The sequence below is a fragment of the Uranotaenia lowii genome, chromosome 1 (genome assembly GCF_029784155.1).
Source record: "Uranotaenia lowii strain MFRU-FL chromosome 1, ASM2978415v1, whole genome shotgun sequence".
NCBI classification, from domain to species: Eukaryota; Metazoa; Arthropoda; class Insecta; order Diptera; family Culicidae; genus Uranotaenia; species Uranotaenia lowii.
The window spans coordinates 140,347,630-140,365,954 of NC_073691.1; the positions used below are offsets into that span (position 1 = coordinate 140,347,630).

The 18,325-nt window shown below is 36.2% G+C and overlaps 1 protein-coding gene across 1 annotated transcript in view; it reads left to right on the forward strand.

The window, feature by feature from the left end:
• The first annotated feature begins 2,882 nt into the window (after nucleotides 1-2,882).
• LOC129740308 (calcium-activated chloride channel regulator 1-like) overlaps nucleotides 2,883-18,325 on the forward strand; it is a 241,765-nt gene continuing 226,322 nt past the window's right edge. The window contains exon 1 of the mRNA XM_055731947.1: nucleotides 2,883-4,419. Coding sequence (XP_055587922.1) covers nucleotides 4,213-4,419 — 207 coding nt within the window. The 5' untranslated portion in view covers nucleotides 2,883-4,212. The remainder of the gene's footprint in view (nucleotides 4,420-18,325) is intronic.

An 18,325-nucleotide genomic window follows, 5' to 3' on the forward strand; every position in this document is an offset into this window, starting at 1 on the left:
TCTAGGCGTCATTCATAACCATGTGCTGTACAAATGAGCTAGGAATCAAGTAGAAAAAAATCACATCAAGGCTTCATATCGCCACCCCTTGCATTGAAAATATTCTTGGTTGAGAAATACGCGCCAAAATATTCCCACTGATCAGTATGCTATGCCATGGTTACTATCCTTTTGCGACGTTGGCTCGCGACGCCTCGACCATGGAGACGAAAAACAAACCGCCCAAAGGAAGAAAAAATCTCGAGAAAATGGATGTCATAACTTTAATTTGTTTCGAAAAACTACAAATTATGTATGGAAGCCCCCCCTCCCTTAAGTCGGATGGAGTTTTGACTATTACAGAAACCATCCCCGGCCTCAAAAACCCTCAGATGCCAGTTTTGACGATGATCGGTTCAGTAGTTTCCGAGTCTATAGGGAACAGACAGACAGACAAACATTCATTTTTATATATATAGATAGATAAATAGGGACTATTCATTATATTTATTTTTTAAATGTATCACCGTGTTTAAAAAAATTATTGAGGTAAATCCTTTTCCCCCAGGCTCGTGGCAAATCAGCATCACGTTCTTCCGCGCCATAATGGCGACTAATCCAGTCAGATCCGGCTTTTCCGGAATGATATCTGGAGGATGCCGTGAAATATACCTCGAAGCTGGGCCGATCTGAAACAAAAGCATAGTATTATGACGAGAACCAGCACAACTAAATTATATCTAAGAAAAAACTTACCATTCTGTTCCGATTTTCTCATATTGGCACGAAACATAACTTCCCTTCTGAACGACAAAACAGCTTAACCTCAATAAACGGATTTGTCAAATAGTTACTTTTGTTCGAGATGAATTGTACCGTTTTGTTTAGCTCAATTCAGGTCAATTTCACCCCGCTACGAGGTAAGTTTTACCTCATTTGGATTTACCTTTGTTTCTAGGTGAATTATACTTTTTTATTGAGCTCAATTCAATTTTTTTCTCGGTGAATTGTACCTTTTTTCCAACCTCGATTCAGGTAAATTTTACCTCGCTGTGAGGTGAGTTTCACCTCGAAGAGGTAGAAGTTACCTTTTTAGCATTCACGAGCGTTCACCTTTGCTAACTTGGTAAATTTTACCTTTTTATTATTTTCCGTGTAGGGGTTTATCATTAACAGTACGATAGGACTTTTACGACATCCAGAATAGAAACTCTAGAATGTACGTATTCATTGTATATTTACCACTTTTCCCTAAATAAAATACAAATTCTAATACATTTTAGTTTTGAAGTCATTGCTGTCAGCAATACAATGATTTTACTTTGTCCAAACCGAAACAGAAACCTGTATACAGCAATGAGTAACGCTAGCATACAACCAGACCAAGGGGTGTAAGGGCCAGTGGCTACAACTATATGCCCCGATAGACTTCTGAAAAATATGACTTTTTGCTCCTATATGTTTTTTCGATGCCTTCCGGGTCACCAAGCAGCAGTGTAAAATTCGAGATTGATGAGATTGACTCCTGAGTTAGCGCAACGCGTTTCAATTTTGTATGGAAATTTGTATGGAAGAAGAAATTTTTACACATTACATCATCCAGAAAATTTAAATAAGCTTGATATGAAGTTGATCTTTAATTTTTGGTACTGACTATTCTTAAGCTTCATTTTTTGCTAACATGACAAACAGCTAAGCATTTCTAAGCTAAGCAGTACATCTCTGGCAATTTTTGAATAAAAAAAAATTTGTATTCCCATACAAATTTCCATACAAAATTTAAACTTGTTGCGCTAATTCAAGACTAGAAAAAAATTTCCTGCTATTTCTGGCAGCAAACAAAAAAATCTGGGAGGTGATTGGTTTTATTAATGTCAGTATTTTTAGCAGCAACTTTTCAATCAGATCTTCAATGTTTTTTTTTATAGGTACATATAAGAAAAAAAACTCATTCATATTCTATCGACTGCCTATGGGACTCCAATCAAAAATTTGTATTTGGTTGCTATACAGCAAATCTTAACCCCCATAAAATTATATTGATCCTTGTTTTCCACCTTCCAAAGGTTCAGCTTAGAGAATTTTATCTTGTACCTACTCAATTGAAAACAATGATTTACTCATTCAGAATGATGTAAGGTGACTAACATTTTTTATGCAAAAAAAACTGCGATAAGTTAAATCCTATTTCCAGTTTTTTTTATCAGCAATGAAACTACTGATAGGAAACGCATGTCTCGAACGGCTACGAAATCTTATTCGATTTTTACTGCTTCATGCTACATCAACATATGTTGTAAAAATGTATCTAACATGAATTATCAATGTAGCATACCCAAAACCTCACGCAACAGTCCGTTCAACATATGCAACATAGATTAGCATAGGTCACATGTCGTGCTACATGAACCAGAAAATTCACCCATTCACCATGTGACCGGATGAACTAATGAACTTTTCCGAACATAACCGAGCATAAGCCGAAGCATAGATGAACTGAATTCATTTCCACGTTGTTCTCTGGTGGAAATTCTCTTTTTGTTAGCCGGTTTGTCGAACGTAATGTTGAGCAATGATCGACCACTCTCTTGCTCTGGCTCTTCATCTCTCGGCAATTTTCCCATGTTGCACCGCAAAACAAACCCACCCCCGCCCAGCCGCGAATGTAAGAGAGCGTTCTCCGTCCGACTTCCGCCCGATCGAGCACTATACCGGCACATGAGTGAACAAAACGGTAGCCGCGGCAGGTTTGCTTCACTTCACTTCCTCTTCGATTCCTCGGTGCTGTTCTGTTGTTTTGCTCGCAGTTTCTCTATACCTATAGGAGTTTGGTGTTGTTGCTATAGTTGCTTGGTGTAGCATCTTCCCGCTGTTGGTGTTTCACCGTCGGTGCGCCACTGGAGGAGACTCGGTTTAGTCCGCTATTAACGCTTGCCGCAAGTGCACGTTTCCACAGAGTTGGGTCGAACCTGTATCGTGTGAGCTTTAGAGACTCGCGAGTGTTTCGTTTCTCGCGCGTATTATTTTGAACGTCGTTGTCGCGTTGCCGTGTGTTACGAATCAGCCGGCAAAACAACGCAGGTGTGCAGTGGACCGTTGAGATCGCTACTTACCCACATTATACAGCTATCTTCTCGCCGGGAAACCGTGTGCTGATCGGGAAGGGCCTGACCCAGTCTGGGAAGAGATGGATGACATTTTTTGATGAAACGTGATCTTGTTCCTGCTTCGCTGACTACAGCACCATTTATCTCTACCTGCCGAACCATATACCGCGCTATTGGAACTGCTTGCTGTGCAGAAGAATCGGGTTCGTTGTTTTGTGCGACATCAGACGTAACCAGCTATTTTACAGTTAATAAACAGCGATGACCAATTTCGATAACATGTGAACAAATGAAGCGATTGTTAAGCCCGTTTTATTAGACCCATTGACAAACAAGGGGATCAGCAGAACCGTTTCCAGTTTGAATCGTGTTTCTCCGCTGGGCAACTTCAGTTATCACAATACTGTTTTCACCTGCCACCTGCATGCAGGAATTTTGATGTGTTGGTATAGCCAAGCGTGATATATGCCGAAGCGGGAACGCCACGCCGGAAGTGACCCGGTGGAGCATGAAGCACTCCTCTGAGTTGGAGATATCCACAAAAAACGACTGCCCAGATTCAAAGCAGTCCGCAGTTTTTAGAATGGCGTGTGTTCGTTAAAAGTGTTTCCGTACCTATGAGTGTGTAAATCATCGATTTCGAGCGGATTATTAGCTCCATTGATCTACGCCTAGTCGCGAATGCTAACGTGCGTGCCCAATCGAAAGCTTATGGAACGGCGCGCGAGTATTTTGTGGTATTAAGCTGTTTCGATTTGTTCGTTTAACACAAGCCGCAGGTGTATTTTCATCGGATTTCCTAAACGCATCAGATTCAATTCATCGAAACTTGGTGGTTGCTAGTGTTCATAGAAGAAGCGAACAGGCTACCAAAACAAAACAATCTACGAACCAAGCCCACTTTGGCAGTTTGGTTGGGGTATCCATGGTAACTTTACTCAAACAAACCTTCACAATCATTGACCGAGGAGGATTATCGATTTTGCAAACCAAGAACCTGTCAGCCTACTTAGTGTTCGAAACGAAAATTAAAACCTTACAGTGAAATTTTTGGTGTTATTTTTAAGGAAAAAAAGTTTGATTGCCCCTGAGTTCGAATTAAGGGAACGAGGTGTTAGTTATAATTATGGTTCCCCGAAGGGTTCGGGTCCTGAGCCCAAGGCTCCGGCTGCTTCTTTCACTAATAGTGTTGTGCTGCTGTTACTGCACCTCCGGAAGCCAGGCTGCCTCATCATCCGTGTACGTGGAAAAGGGAGCCTACAAGAACTTGGTCATCGAAATCCGAGATAGCGTTCCGGTGGAAACCTGCCAAACCGTGCTGCACAATCTAGAGGTTTGTTTTGACCTATTGATAAGATAGCTCTTAGGAGATGAGCCTAAGTTCATTTGTTGCGTGCCGGAATATGTCAAAAAACATATGTATGTTTGAACATATATCAAGAATAAGGTTTTAAGAGGTATACAGCATTAACCATTAACCATTAATTCTAGAATTATAAAAAAAATAAACCAGATTGAATTGCTGTTTCAAAAATAAGGTTGCCAGAATTTTGTCTGCACGTATCCGAGCCGGACAAATCCGGGCAATTGATTATAAAAACCTGGTAACATCTAAGCATTAGATTTAAAAGTTGATGACCAAAATTTCGGGTAATACCCAGGCAAATTTGGTCACAACACAGAAATTACCAAACAAAAATAAAAAAAAATTAAAAAAAAATTCATCAAAACTCATTGACAGATTTTCAATTAGCTATCGAAAAACCTTTCAAGATTATTTAAATGAAACTTGCTCCAAAAAATTTAGTTTTGGAGGCATAAATTTAAAAAAAATTAGAACACAATTTTTTTATTTGATTTAACGAATAAAGAGAAGAAATCCGGGCAAAATTCGGGTTTTTTCAATGAAATCCGGGCTGACCAGTTTTGCTTTCAGTATATGTCACTTAAATTTCCTGTTGTCTCTGTGCAAATGCCTGTAAATTTAATGTTGTAAGCCCGGTTCACAGTTTAAGTGAAAATGAACGTGAAACTTTTTTTTATCAATAACTCAAAAACGCTTCACAACTTGCATGTTTTACATAATGGAATCGATGGGGAATGATTGAAAGATGTTATTACAGCCAGACTTGTTTTTTTTTAAACTTCTAGAACTGTTTTGATTCCGATACTCCCGGTTTTCGCCACAAAAATTTCATCATGGCAGGGGAATTGGAATAAAAAAAATTCTATCAGGTTTTAAGTAACAAATCCGACTGGAATTTTATCTTTTAACCATTTCTCATCGTTTCTACTATGTCACTATGACTTTTACTTGTATTTTCAGCTTTTTTAAGACTTTTTTCTCATTTTGACTCGCAATTAAATAACAACATATTGAGAAATCATACGTTAAAATAACAACACTTTCTCAAATTCATTTTTTTAATGTACACAGAAAAAAGTTTTTAATTTTGTTCTCAATAATTTTGATTTTGTTTTGAATTTGGTAATTTATTTAGAATAAAATGGCCAAATTATGTTCAATTTGTAAAAGTCCGATTAACTGGAAACTCAAAACAGCTTTCAGAGCATGTTTCCCTTCAAAGTGTTGACAAAAAAATAAATTTTGTGACGTGAATTCCCTCATTCGCGCTGTTGTAACTGAGATGGAGTTCAACCGATTTCTATAAAATGAAGTGTCAGAATCGTTTCGTCAGTTTCAAAGAAGATCTTTGATCTTATTCCACCTGAAATTAAAAAAAAATGTTTTTTTGTGACTTGAATACACTTATTTGCTGTTTTTGATCGCTTTAAAAACAACTTCATTTGTTAAAAACATATGTAACAGGAATTGTTGGCTTCAAAACGATTTTAGAAAATTGCAAAAAAAAATCATCTCATATATTTTTAATGAAATATTATTTTTTTAAAGTTGTCAAAATTTACACTTTTTCTATAATTCTTTTTCTCTTTTTTTCCGTTGTAAGGGTTAAACACCCCCCTCCCCCCGCCCCTCTCTACCTCCATGAAGGTTTTTTTCAAGTAAAATTTAAATCAAGAAATGAATTTACAGTCGAAATGTGAAATTACTTGTACCAAAAGATGTTAAAAATAAGTCTCGCGTGAGCTTTCATTACGTCGAATGAAACAAAATGTAAAAAAAACAGTTTTATTATGAAAAAATACAAAAACTGACATAAACCAGTCGTAATTTCTTTCCATTTAGAATATTTGTACCCTGGACAACATATTCTATATGCCGAACACAAATTTCAAAGTTGTTTTGATAACTTTCGCAGCAGCTTACTGTAAGTTCTTAAGATGTTTCATACGACGTAATGAAAGCTCACGCGAGAAGTGTTAAAAAACATGTCAGAAGATTAGCTCGCCTTCGGCGGTATTTAGTCCTATATCCCTCTAAAACTAACACGTTTTATTCTACGACACTACATGTCGTTCAAGAACTGAAATTTATGTTTAATTGTCAATTTCGATCGGTTATTTTATAAGCTTTCTGTATTGAAACTTAAATTTTGACACAAAAAACCCCACCTTGTTCTTCAAATTGGTATATATTAAACAGATTATCTTAACAATTTTATCCATTACTTTATTACTTACCTCTTGAGAAAAACAAAAAATTGTTTATTTCATTACATATTTAATGCTGATGTGAAATAATCAGGGAACCATTTTATACCTCAATTTTATTTTGTATTCTTGTTCTTTTAAATCCAACTTTACTTTACATTTAAAAGGGTTTAGAAAATTCCACAAAATTCACCTTTTTTGGAAGTGCAACGAATTTGGGCCCTATTTTTTATTTTATTAATTTTGTTCCCCTAAAACTTTTGAAAAAAGTTAAAAATTATTAAGGAAATTCTTCGCTTTTCTTACAAAACTTTAAAGAATAACAAAAAAAATTAATGAGCTACGCGTAAATCAACTATCTTCAAGACCGCAATTGAATTATACTTCTGCGGAAAAACTAGAGATGTTATCTTTTTATTAATTTTTCCAATTCTGTAAAATAAAAGAATTTAAAGAATTTTCCAGTAAGTATAAACTAAATGGAATTTAAGAATTTTTTATATGCAAAAAATTTAATCGTTTTGCAGACTTCAACAAATTTGTTAAATGAAATAAAACCTTTTTTTTAAACTTTCCTCAATAATGTCAAAAATACTTATTTTTTAATCTTAAAAATATGATGAATTTAACTTTTTAGATCATTCATCGTCATCATCATCATCATCAAAATATTTTTTCATTATTGAAACAGTGTAATAAATAAATTCAATCAGTTTTAACTTTTATGAAGTTTTGTTAGTTCATCAGTTGAATATGCTTATGATTTATTTTTATTATTTTAAATCATCTTGTTAGAATTGACCATCATTTACGAAGAGATCGAAAAACGATTTTTAGAAGTAACACTAACAGTTAATTTCAATAAGCAAAACTTATTTAGTTAAAGCTTTGTTCTCTCAATATTTACAACACCTCATGGAATCCTTTATTGTTTATTCTTATCAGTTTCGTATTTTATCATTCAATAAATCATTAATTTCTAAACCTGTAATTTTTCAGAGATGACGAATTGAATATGTTGTATTTTAATTTTAGAAAGTGAATATTGTGAGCTTCAATAAAACATGAACATCTTTAGTCATTTATTTCGATAAACGTAAAAATATAAAATTGGATTTCATCTCTTTCTTTGATCACTGGCTGATATTTTCATTTCTATCAGATTAAATTAAACATTTTCTATGTGTTTTCAATAATTTCTCTTAAGTTTCAATAGATTTTTTCGAAAATTCACATATCAAATCTTGAATAATGGTTTGTTTCTGACCAGTGCAAAAATTTATCAAAGGATTGAGATAAAAATTGTTTTTAAAGCTACTGTTATATTTCATTTACTTTATTATTTTAATGTTCGCAGATTTAAATTCTGGTTTTATTCTAAATTTTGATTTGCATTTGTTTTCTGGTATTTCGAAACTATTGACTTAAAACTTTTTGTTCAGAATAAAGATTACCATTTTGAATTTCTTTTCAATAGCTGAAAAAAAAAACACTGATTTGAAACTTTGATTCTTATTTATTTTGAATAGTTTATTATAAATAAAATAATTATTTTTATTTATTATGCATTTTTGGTATTGCTATTATTTCCAGAAAAATTTGAATTTCGAAACAAACCCCCACCCCCCTCATGGAAGGGGCCTTCGCACTGGCCTGATTGGAGCCCTCCCTTCCTTTTGGAGGGTTTGAAAGTATTATAAAAACTATTCTCGGTCTTCAAAACGACTTCATTCATTTCATTTTTGTTTATTAATAGCCTAAGATTTTACATCTTTTTTAGGCTACATTGCGTGTTATGTGTATCATTCTTCACCCCAAATTACACGATCAGTAATTTACGAAGATTGTTCCAATTGTGTCATATTTTTATTAATTTTGTATGGGAGCCATCTCTTGCTTAATTTGGTGGGGATTTGAAAGTGTTATAGAAAACATTCTCGGTCATGAAAACGACTAAGCACATAATTTCAAGTTGATCGGTTCTATAGATTCCAGATTTTTTTTTTTGAATTCTGTCATATTTTATTGATTTTGTATAGGAGCCCTCCTCTTTTTAGTGGGAGTGGTTTGAAAGTATTTTAGAAACCATCTCCGATCTCATATCAAATTTTGCGTTGATCGGTTCTGTAGTTTTCGAGTGTATACGGAACAGACAGACAGACAAACATTCATTTTTATATATAAAGATTTATCTAACAGAAGTTATTATGCAAATAAAAAAAAAGTTGCCCAAAATACCCCACACTCCTCAACTTTTCAACTTTTCAATCGTTATTCAGATCGATTAAAACTATTCTTAATTGAATAAATATTTTTTTAAATTGGTTGATCTATACATATTTTTCATGATTTGGTTTGATCTTTTAACAGAGAATTAATCGGAAACGTTCACTGAAGAAGATAGTAAGTAGCTATCTAAAACCGATATTTGAACTTTTCATTTACCGTGGTTGAACTAAAAGGAATCTTTCGATTGCTTTGATTCAGAGAATCTAGTTTGCTAGTCCTTAGGTGAATTTCGAAAGATTCTTTTTTGCGTATTACAGATAAATAACTACAACAGTGCTTGGAATTCTCCACAGTTACTTTAAGAAGGGGGTAGGGTCTAACGGGTATAAAAAAAACACAATTTTCACGATTTTTTTCTAGAGCTATCGTTCAAACAAATGTATTCAAATTTTTTGCATTATACAAAGCATTGTTAAAAGAACATTTAGTAATTTTTTCGTAGAAAAATATTGAAAAATGAGCCGGTGACGGAGCATTTTCGAGGATGCCTTTTAGAAAACAAGATTTGCGGTGGACACTGTATCTCAGCACAGAATCATCTGAAGTCAAAAAATCAGAGCAAAATATTTTTAATAGATGTTTTTCTGGACCCCAACGTTTTTATTTAACTTAAAAATATTTTTATGAAATTTTTGTGGCTGTTTGAAGTAAAAACTACGATTTTTCACTTAAAAATCCGCCATTTTTCACCTCTAAAATCTCCCCAAAGTAAAAAAATCAAAAAAGAAAAACGTTGGGGTCTGGTATTTTCTATGTAGAAAATATGTTCAAAATTTGAAAAGAATCGGATAAGTAGTTTTCAAATGACGATGTCCACGGACTTTAAAAATGTGCTTTCGAGAAAAACGCGCTTGAAGTTTCTGCTCTTGCTTTCTTGCAGTATTACATAGGAGGAGATAAAGGCCTATAACTTCTACAGTTTTGCTTCAATTGACTTGAAAATTTGACACAACATTCTTGAAATGTTTTACAATAAGAAAATAAAAAAATCTATTTTTTGAAAGTGTTAGACCCTACCCCCCCCCCCCCCCCTTAACTGAAAGATTAAAAATCTACAAAGAAATGGAAATTACCATCCAAATGGCATAACAATATTTACTGAATTTCGTTGCATGTTTCTGTGCCATAACAACTGAGTTACTCTCGGTTCGACAGAAAAAAAAATCGCTCCAGTTGTCCCTCAGAGCAATCGCTGTTACAGTCGGACTGCGACAACGATATCACCGAGAACCGATCTTATTTATTGTCACGCGGTGTTCAACAAATTCAATTGACCACCATCAAGCAGGTATTCCACCGACCTCTCTCTGTGTCACCATTCAGTGGGACCTTCCCGCCATCCAGGGACGGATTCCAGCGGTTTCAACTGACCGATACAGAACATTCCGTCTATCCACGTTTTTTTTTCGGTTGGTGTTTTCTACCTCAAAAAAGCTCTCAATGAATGGTTTCGAAACGAAATGGCACCCGGGTCGGAAACATCCGGACCGCATCCACCCCCGCTGACAAGCTCGAGCGGGCTCGTTTGAATTCGGACGCTGCTGCCCATCATATCGATAGACACGTTGCTAGCTGCGGTCCAATTTTTGTGTCCGATTCATTGAAATAGATTCGAATTTCGTGCCGGCTATGAGTGAAGCTCTTTCGGGGGAGAAAAAAAGGCTCCCACGTTGCGCAATTGATGATGAGGGCTGCTTGCTGCTATCGGTTTAAATGCGGGAGCTTTACAGCAATCGACTCTACCCGGGAAACTTAGTCCATCAGCCATCAATGTGTCAGTGACGTTTGCCGATAACATTGCCATCAATCAAAGAGATACACGCTCTTTTTTTTTAACTCAAAATTAAGTAGTTTTGGTTCAAAACAGCACTTCGGTGGCTTCCCTCAACTTTGAGTTTAACTGGGCAATAGCAAAACTAAGTTCTGATAGGCTTACTCAATACTAAGTTCGGCAGCCGAACTCGAATTTATCCTTTTTTTTTCGAGGGTAGCTTATTTTCAGGGAATTAAAGGATGATTAAAATTTGTTGTACCCGGATGTTGCTGTTCCGGTACAAAGCGGTGGAAAGTTTTGACACTCCGGTGAAAGAAAACTTCCGGATGTTACTTCCCACGGGAAGTAAACAACATCCGGAAGTTTCCGGACATTCCAAGCCGCTCACCATATGATGACAATGACGGACAGAATTTTACGTTGACACGGTGAACATGCATATCATTATAAAGTTCCTTCATAGTCTTCCGGTAATTGTTCCGGAGCGACAAAATTTTGCGACGTGTTCGTTGGTTGCTGTTTCGGTTCGAACTGAACTCGCTAAGTGTTTTCAGTCCAACAAAGAGAGTTCAATTTTTAGTTCATAAGGTCGAACTCAGCTTTGATCCCTCGCCGAAGGAAAAAAAAGGGATCAATTTTGAGTTCGCAGTTCGAACTCCGTTTTGATCCATCGCAAGGAGGAAAAAGGGTACTTAACTTTAAGTTCATAGAATCGAACTATGTTTTGAACCTCGGTCATACTTATTTTTGAGTTAAAAAAAATAGAGCGTGTATGTTCTTCCTAGTTCCGATTCTTTTTTTTTTCACTTTTCAATAAGTTCTTCCTTTGAAACCGAAAATTATCGGTAAGGCTGACACGAGTACGATTTGGCTTGCCGGATGTATTGGGTTCGAACTCTGATATTCATAAAATTACTGATCAAAAACATTTTTTTTTTAAATTCAAACAAGCTTAATTATGGTCAATTGAACCACATATTTCGAAAAAAAAAATTACCTTTTATATTCGGCACTGTTCTCTTGTATGGAAATATCAGCACAAAGGGGAGATAAGGGCATTGTGGCCACTTTTAGAAGGACGCTAATTTAATCAAAGAAAACAGCTATAATTTGTGAGTTAATGAAGCTTCGTGTTTAGACATTAAAAAAGTCTATTTCCTAACGAACTAAAACTTGAATAAAATAAATAAAAAATTTAAAACATACATTTTTTTTTTTTTTGACAAAAGCTGTAGCTCTATAATTCAGTTGACTTCATCGAGTTGAATTCGCTGCTAGATACTAAGGAAGAAAATGCTCATCGTGCCCCGATCAATTGTGCTCTATACGCCCCGAGTGAACAAGTTAAAGTAAAAATTGCTCATTGTGAGAAAACTCGTACTTTTGGGGAAAAGAGAAGTGCTCAATATGCCCGGGTGCTCGTTATGCCCTTGTCTCCCCTATATGAACGAAAATCTACGAATTTCAAATTTCCATACAAAGCTTGTAGCGCTCTAATGTACATCGAGGGTTAACTTGAGGAAAACTTTGTTGAAGCCTTTTTTATCTTGAAGGTTGCAAATCTTTCAACTTAAATAGTCTGAAACGTTCTTGGTTCACTATAGGCACAAACAATTGATAATAATACTCTATATATTATATACAGCACTCTTCCTCATTCCAATTCCAGTGAAACTTAGCATCAACAAACCCAAACGACAAACTCCGGCAAAGATAATACCCGTCTAAAAGCCATTCGGCGAAAGGACGTTTCAAGTGCTGTTACAATGTAACGTACGGTATGATCAAAGCTCCCTGCTCTCCCATCTCCCATCCGAAAATGTGAGGAGCCACACATGTCAACGCAGTTAACGAGCAGCAAAACGGCGATAGCGACGAAAGCCGGGATGAGCTTTTCTGCTTTTTATTCAAATTGGTAATAAAAGTCGTGACAAAAATTTGTTTTTTTTACCTTCAATCTCTCTCTCCCCCACGACAAACACTTCTTGTTACCAATAAGATCAGCTTAAGTCGCTCTGCAGCCAAGCTAACAAAGTAGAGGGAGCAGCCGTCTCACACCTTTCGAAATTATTCCGGAGCTGATCGGGAGGAATATCGCGTCTTTCGCGAGAAGGCGGTGACGACGACGGACGGGGAAGGCGAATCAAAAGTTTCTCAGTAAATCTGCTTGCAGCAAATTCGTCACTGCGTGGAGCATCTCCAAAAGAAGACCTTGCATGCGACACAGTGGGATAATTTGTAGAAAAGTTGGATACAATTCATATGAAAATTTTATAAAATATAAAAAGGAAGAATTATTGTTTTCATAAATGAAGTGAACAGCATATATCTAAACATTCATGCGAATTGAGTAATTTTTTCAAGGATTTTCATTTTATTGGCTGATTTATCCCGGCTTGAGAGTGAACTCGTATGGCCAAATTTCTACCTGAATCAATTGAAGACCGATGCTATCCCGATCAATCAAGAATTTTATTCTACTGACCTACCGACAAATGCATAGCGAACGATCGATTCATTCGCAGCCAATATGAAATCGTAATGGAAATGTTAATTTAAATCGTTTATAAGGATATTTTCAATCACCATCATGAAAATGTTTCTTAAAAGTATGATTTATTTACGACATGCTGTGCCCTCAAACAAGTTGAACCAAGAAAATGATAAGTTAGTTCAAATATGTTCAAATAAGTTTTTTGATTTATTTTTAACGATTTAATTTATCATTGAAGTGTAGTGATTTACCATAAATGGGCATGGTTGCAATTGACACTCGGTTTCTTCCCTTGACCCGCTTAAAAAAGACATTTTCAAATATTGAGCTAAAGTGCACCCCAACTCAACTGACGAATTAGCATTGTGGTAAGGTGACAGAAAGTGGATTTGGAAGGCTCGAGTTAAAATTCTCATTTGATGTATTATTCTTTTTTTTTCAGTGTACTCTATTTTCTCATGATCGATCATTTTTCATTCTCAAATCGTCTAAATGTTTGTGGCTACATCTTGGTACATCTTCGTACCTGAAAATGAACACATTTTTCAAAGGTAAATAAGAAAAACTAAAAAAAAAATTAGAGAAACATGAGATATTAAAGAAAGAATGAACATAATAAGCCTTAAATATCATAAGTTTCTCGAAAAAGATACAATGGCTCACCGGCAGGATTTGAATCCGAAATTTCTGCTTCAGTACAACAGCACGTTAGTAAATTTCACTAAAATTTCACAATTTAATACAATATTTTCTGACACATCGATAGAGGAGAATCTTAACTATGATTCTTGATTAAAGTCATGTTGAACGCGCTAGGATATGCATTTTATGTGTTTTATCAGTCTGAAAAAATATATTTTTCATTTTTTTTTATAAGGCCATTTTGATTTTCTTTTCAGTCAAAGTGCCTGTAAGTGAGTGTGTTTTCGATCTTCGGCTGCTTTCGGGTGTGTTCTGGACATCTTCTGAGTGCGGACATGCTCCGGAACGCTGAACTTATACTTGGCCGTGAAAAAAAGATTGCCGGGGATCTGTTTGAAGTCGGCCTTCACATATGTTTCGTCGTTCATGATGCAGCTTTCAACTTTCGTCAGCATGTTGAGGTACAACTTCCTGGCGCGGGTTTTGACGGACTTGTTCTGCTTCTCGTCGTGTTAAAGGGCCTTTTGTATCTTGAACGTTTAAAGCCCAGCCTTAGCTTTGGCCTTCTGGACAAAACTTCTGCTTAGGTGCAGCTTCTTAGCCACATCCTGAACGGAGGCGTTCGGGTTTTGGTTGAAGGTCCCAACCATGATGAATCTAGATATGGTGGTCTCACTTTGGCAAAAAGTAGACGAGGGTTGGATGTGGAAGAGGGGGCGAAACGCAGTCGAAATTTGACAGCTGGTTGCTTGGCTGGCTGTTGACTGGCTGGGATGCCAGGTGCCCTGATTTTTTGTAAAACACGAAGTTTTGCCAATCATCAAGATATTGCTAAGACAAAGATGTCGCCTTGATTTATACAACTATAATTCATAGAATCGAAAAAAAAATTTGCGGCTGAGCTCCGGGCTGGTAAGCAAAGCTGGAAGACGTTGGACCTATAAACGATGCTTATTCAACACTTTTTTCTTCCAAGAGCTGTCTAGAAGCAGCAGAAAGTCATTGAATCGGATGGTAACATGGCGAGGCATTACATTCCATCGCCCGAGAAGCGGCTGGCCCTCCTGCAGGAACATCCGATCTTCATCGAGATGAAGAAGCTGCTTCAGGAGGACCCCCGTCTGTTGCCATCGCTGCTCCAAAAGATCCAATCGAGTGATCCGGATCTGATGGGTATCATTTGGAAAAACCAGATGAAGTTTTAGGCACTTTTGAACGAAGGAACCGATTAGCATCCGGTTTAGGATTTTGGTTGTTTGGTCCACTTTTAAAAGATCCTTCCTATTATCAAGATTATTCACAGCTATTTCGAAGCGTCCGAAAAGTGCGGAGTGTATCGTTATTTAAGATAAAAAAAAACCGTGTTTCGAATAAATGGAATACTCAAATCATTTCTTTGTTTCCGGAAGTGTAATTTAAATAAAATAAACGAAAACACAATTTGGTTTTCAATCTTTTGACCTTTGGTCTACGATAAGCTTGTGCACTTTTTTATTAATTTCTCTGATTTTTTATCTCAAACACCTGGCATCCCTGGACCCTCTTTTTTGTTAACACTTCAGCCAGCTGTCAAAACTTTTTTCAATATGGCTGAACATGCGATTTGGCATGTGAGACCACCATACTAGATGCATCATGGTCCCAACTACGTGGTTGTGATTTTTGATGTTGTACGTAATACTTTTTCCTTCACTTCTGGGCTTCCGATCGCTGGTCTATCATTCTTCGAACCGCTTAATCACTCGTAACACTGTGGAATTCGCGATTCCCAACGTTTTAGCGATGGAACGAAGCGAGAGATCCTGGTTCTAGTGATGAATGTGCAAGATTGATTTTATCACGCACGAGCTGTTCTTTCGACTCCATTTCCGCGAGTTTTGATCACAGGACTTTAAAACTTGCAGGATGTAAACAATGCACTATGAACTAAATCCACCCAAATTTTCATTAAATTCTAGCCATCGGATAAAAAGTAAAAGCAATTTCATCGTGGACACCCTTTACTGAATAACATTCTACCCGTTCATTTTCTTCTTCATTTCATTCTTTCATACTTTCTTTTCGTCTATAATCTTGAATGGTTCTACTAGAAGAACGTAACATTCACCGATTAGGCCGATACATAAAATAACAAACGTTGTTTTATCTTGTCATAGATAAAATCTTGTGTTCAATTTTCAGATGTTTTGAAATATTTCTCAAATTCAAGAGTTTTTGTGACAAATTAAAGAAACAAGATAAAGTCCACTGTGCAACGTCATAAGAGGTCGTGTGGCGCATCTCGCTCCGAAAAGTTTATCGTTCAGCAACGCCATGCGAAATGGCAACGCGACAATAAAAGTAACAACAACAACAAAAGCAGCATCAGCAGAGATGAATGCTTGGCATCGCCAAATGAAACGAATAGTTAGTTGTATGTTTTTGTGTCGTTTGAATAAGCTATTTTTTGTTCGTCGTTGTTGTTGTTTTTGCTGTCGTCTCCCGCATCAACACCGCGGGCAAATGTCAGCAGAAGATATTTCTGTGCCGTGAAACACTTCACTCCCTCAAAACCCTTTCAAATTTCACGGGAGGTGAGGGGCTTCTGTGTGAGTTAGCTAAGTTAGCGCTCAGTTTGCAAGTCTCGTTGGCTGCAACAAGAACGGTTATGAAGGGTATCGAGATAACCAAATGCAAAGACACGAACTTGACTTTCCGAAAGTGGGAATGAAAGACGATATTTGTTTTGGAAGTTTCCGAGTTTGACAATTGAAGATGATTTGTGACTCGAAGATCGTTAAATTGTTGTGCGATACTTTGTTTCATGGAGGACAGCAGATGGTAGACTTTGCGAATTGATGGTGCTTGCTGTTGAGCTGTCCCGAATATGCTAATGCTGATTAATTAGTCTCGAATCGGCTATTGAGTAGGGTGATTTGCCAATCGTTGCACAGCTAAGCACATGATTTTGGTGTTTATGCTGTATTTTAGTCATTTCAACCAAATTCACTCGATTTTTTTAGTCGATGCACTCATACAGGATTGGTCAACAAGATCCAAAAGTTCAAGTTTTTTAAAAAAGTAACATAAAAATTTAAAAAATTATTTAAAAAAGGTTGTCTGTGCCCAATAGTTGCACGGGCAAATTTTTTGTCGTGCATAATGTTGTCCGATTTTTTCCAATGGTTGCACATTTTAAAAATCCGTCACCATGAGGTCGAATAGGCTGATATTTGTTACGGAAGCTTATTAAGAACTTCAAGTTCAAATGCAATCTAATTTTTAGACGGCCCCTTATGAGGGGGGGGGGGGGGTCTTCCATATGATCCAATGCACTTTCAAATTCCAATTCGGCCCCAAAAAACACAAATCCGCCGGTTTGAGTGTCTGGAATAGCATTTATCACACGTGAAGTTTTCTCAGAAACTCAAATCCACCTCTTAATTTACCCGAAGCCATTTGAGTGGAGTGTTATTTAACTTTATTTACCCAGTGTTGAGCCTTTTTCTTTATATGTCCTACCAACATAAAATTTTATGTCTTTGAAATCCCATAGAATGAACTGAAAGGTATTTAATGCTTATTTTTAAGTGGCTATTAACAGCTGAAAAGATTAGAGAACGTGATCTGTTTTGCCCCCTTTTACCCCCATGAAGAAGATGCGATTTTATAAAACAAATGTTTTAGGACTCACTTGGAAGTCGATCGATTTTTACATAATGGATCTCAATTTAAAACTTGAAAATGGACACAACCACGCCCAAAGTTTCAGATCGTTTGACTGATTTATGCTCATGATATACAATTTTGTATAAGAATTTTTTTTAAAAGTTAATTGATTTAAATATCTTTTTCATATAAGTGGGTTTATGTGTAATTAATGTAACCTCTATAGCATTTCATCAATCTTCAGGAAACAATCACATAACAAAGAAATGCTTCCCAAGAGTTTTTCCGGCTGGAAAACTGTTTTGGATCAAATTAAGTTTCACAAAGCTATGACTGTTTATTTTTCTGGATGATAAGGGCCAAATAAAACTTCACATAGACATTCGACGGCAGATTCGAATTCCTGAGAAAATTGCACGTCAGATAAGTAATATTTCGGGTCTTCCAACCTTCGACTTCTAGTTTTTGGAATTAAGGGTCGTAGTTTTCCTCCTGTACAATATTCTGACAATATTAATAAAAATATCAAGGGGATCGCTGACATGGAAACTTGACATGGAAAAAAATTCTTTTAGATTTGTTGACACGAAATAAGAGAAACAGATTTTTTCAGAACAGCTTTTAGATTATTTGCATAAAATGTTGAGTAAATGGTCGCGATAAAGTAATTTAAAATAAATCTGATAAAAAAGTAGTCTCTCAAAGCCAATGCAGTTGAGTTGACTTTGACACTTTTCAGACAATGCAAGTTGACCAACTTTCATACATACATAAGTTTTTTCAACGAGTTAAATAATTTCAAAACTTCATTTTTAAGAT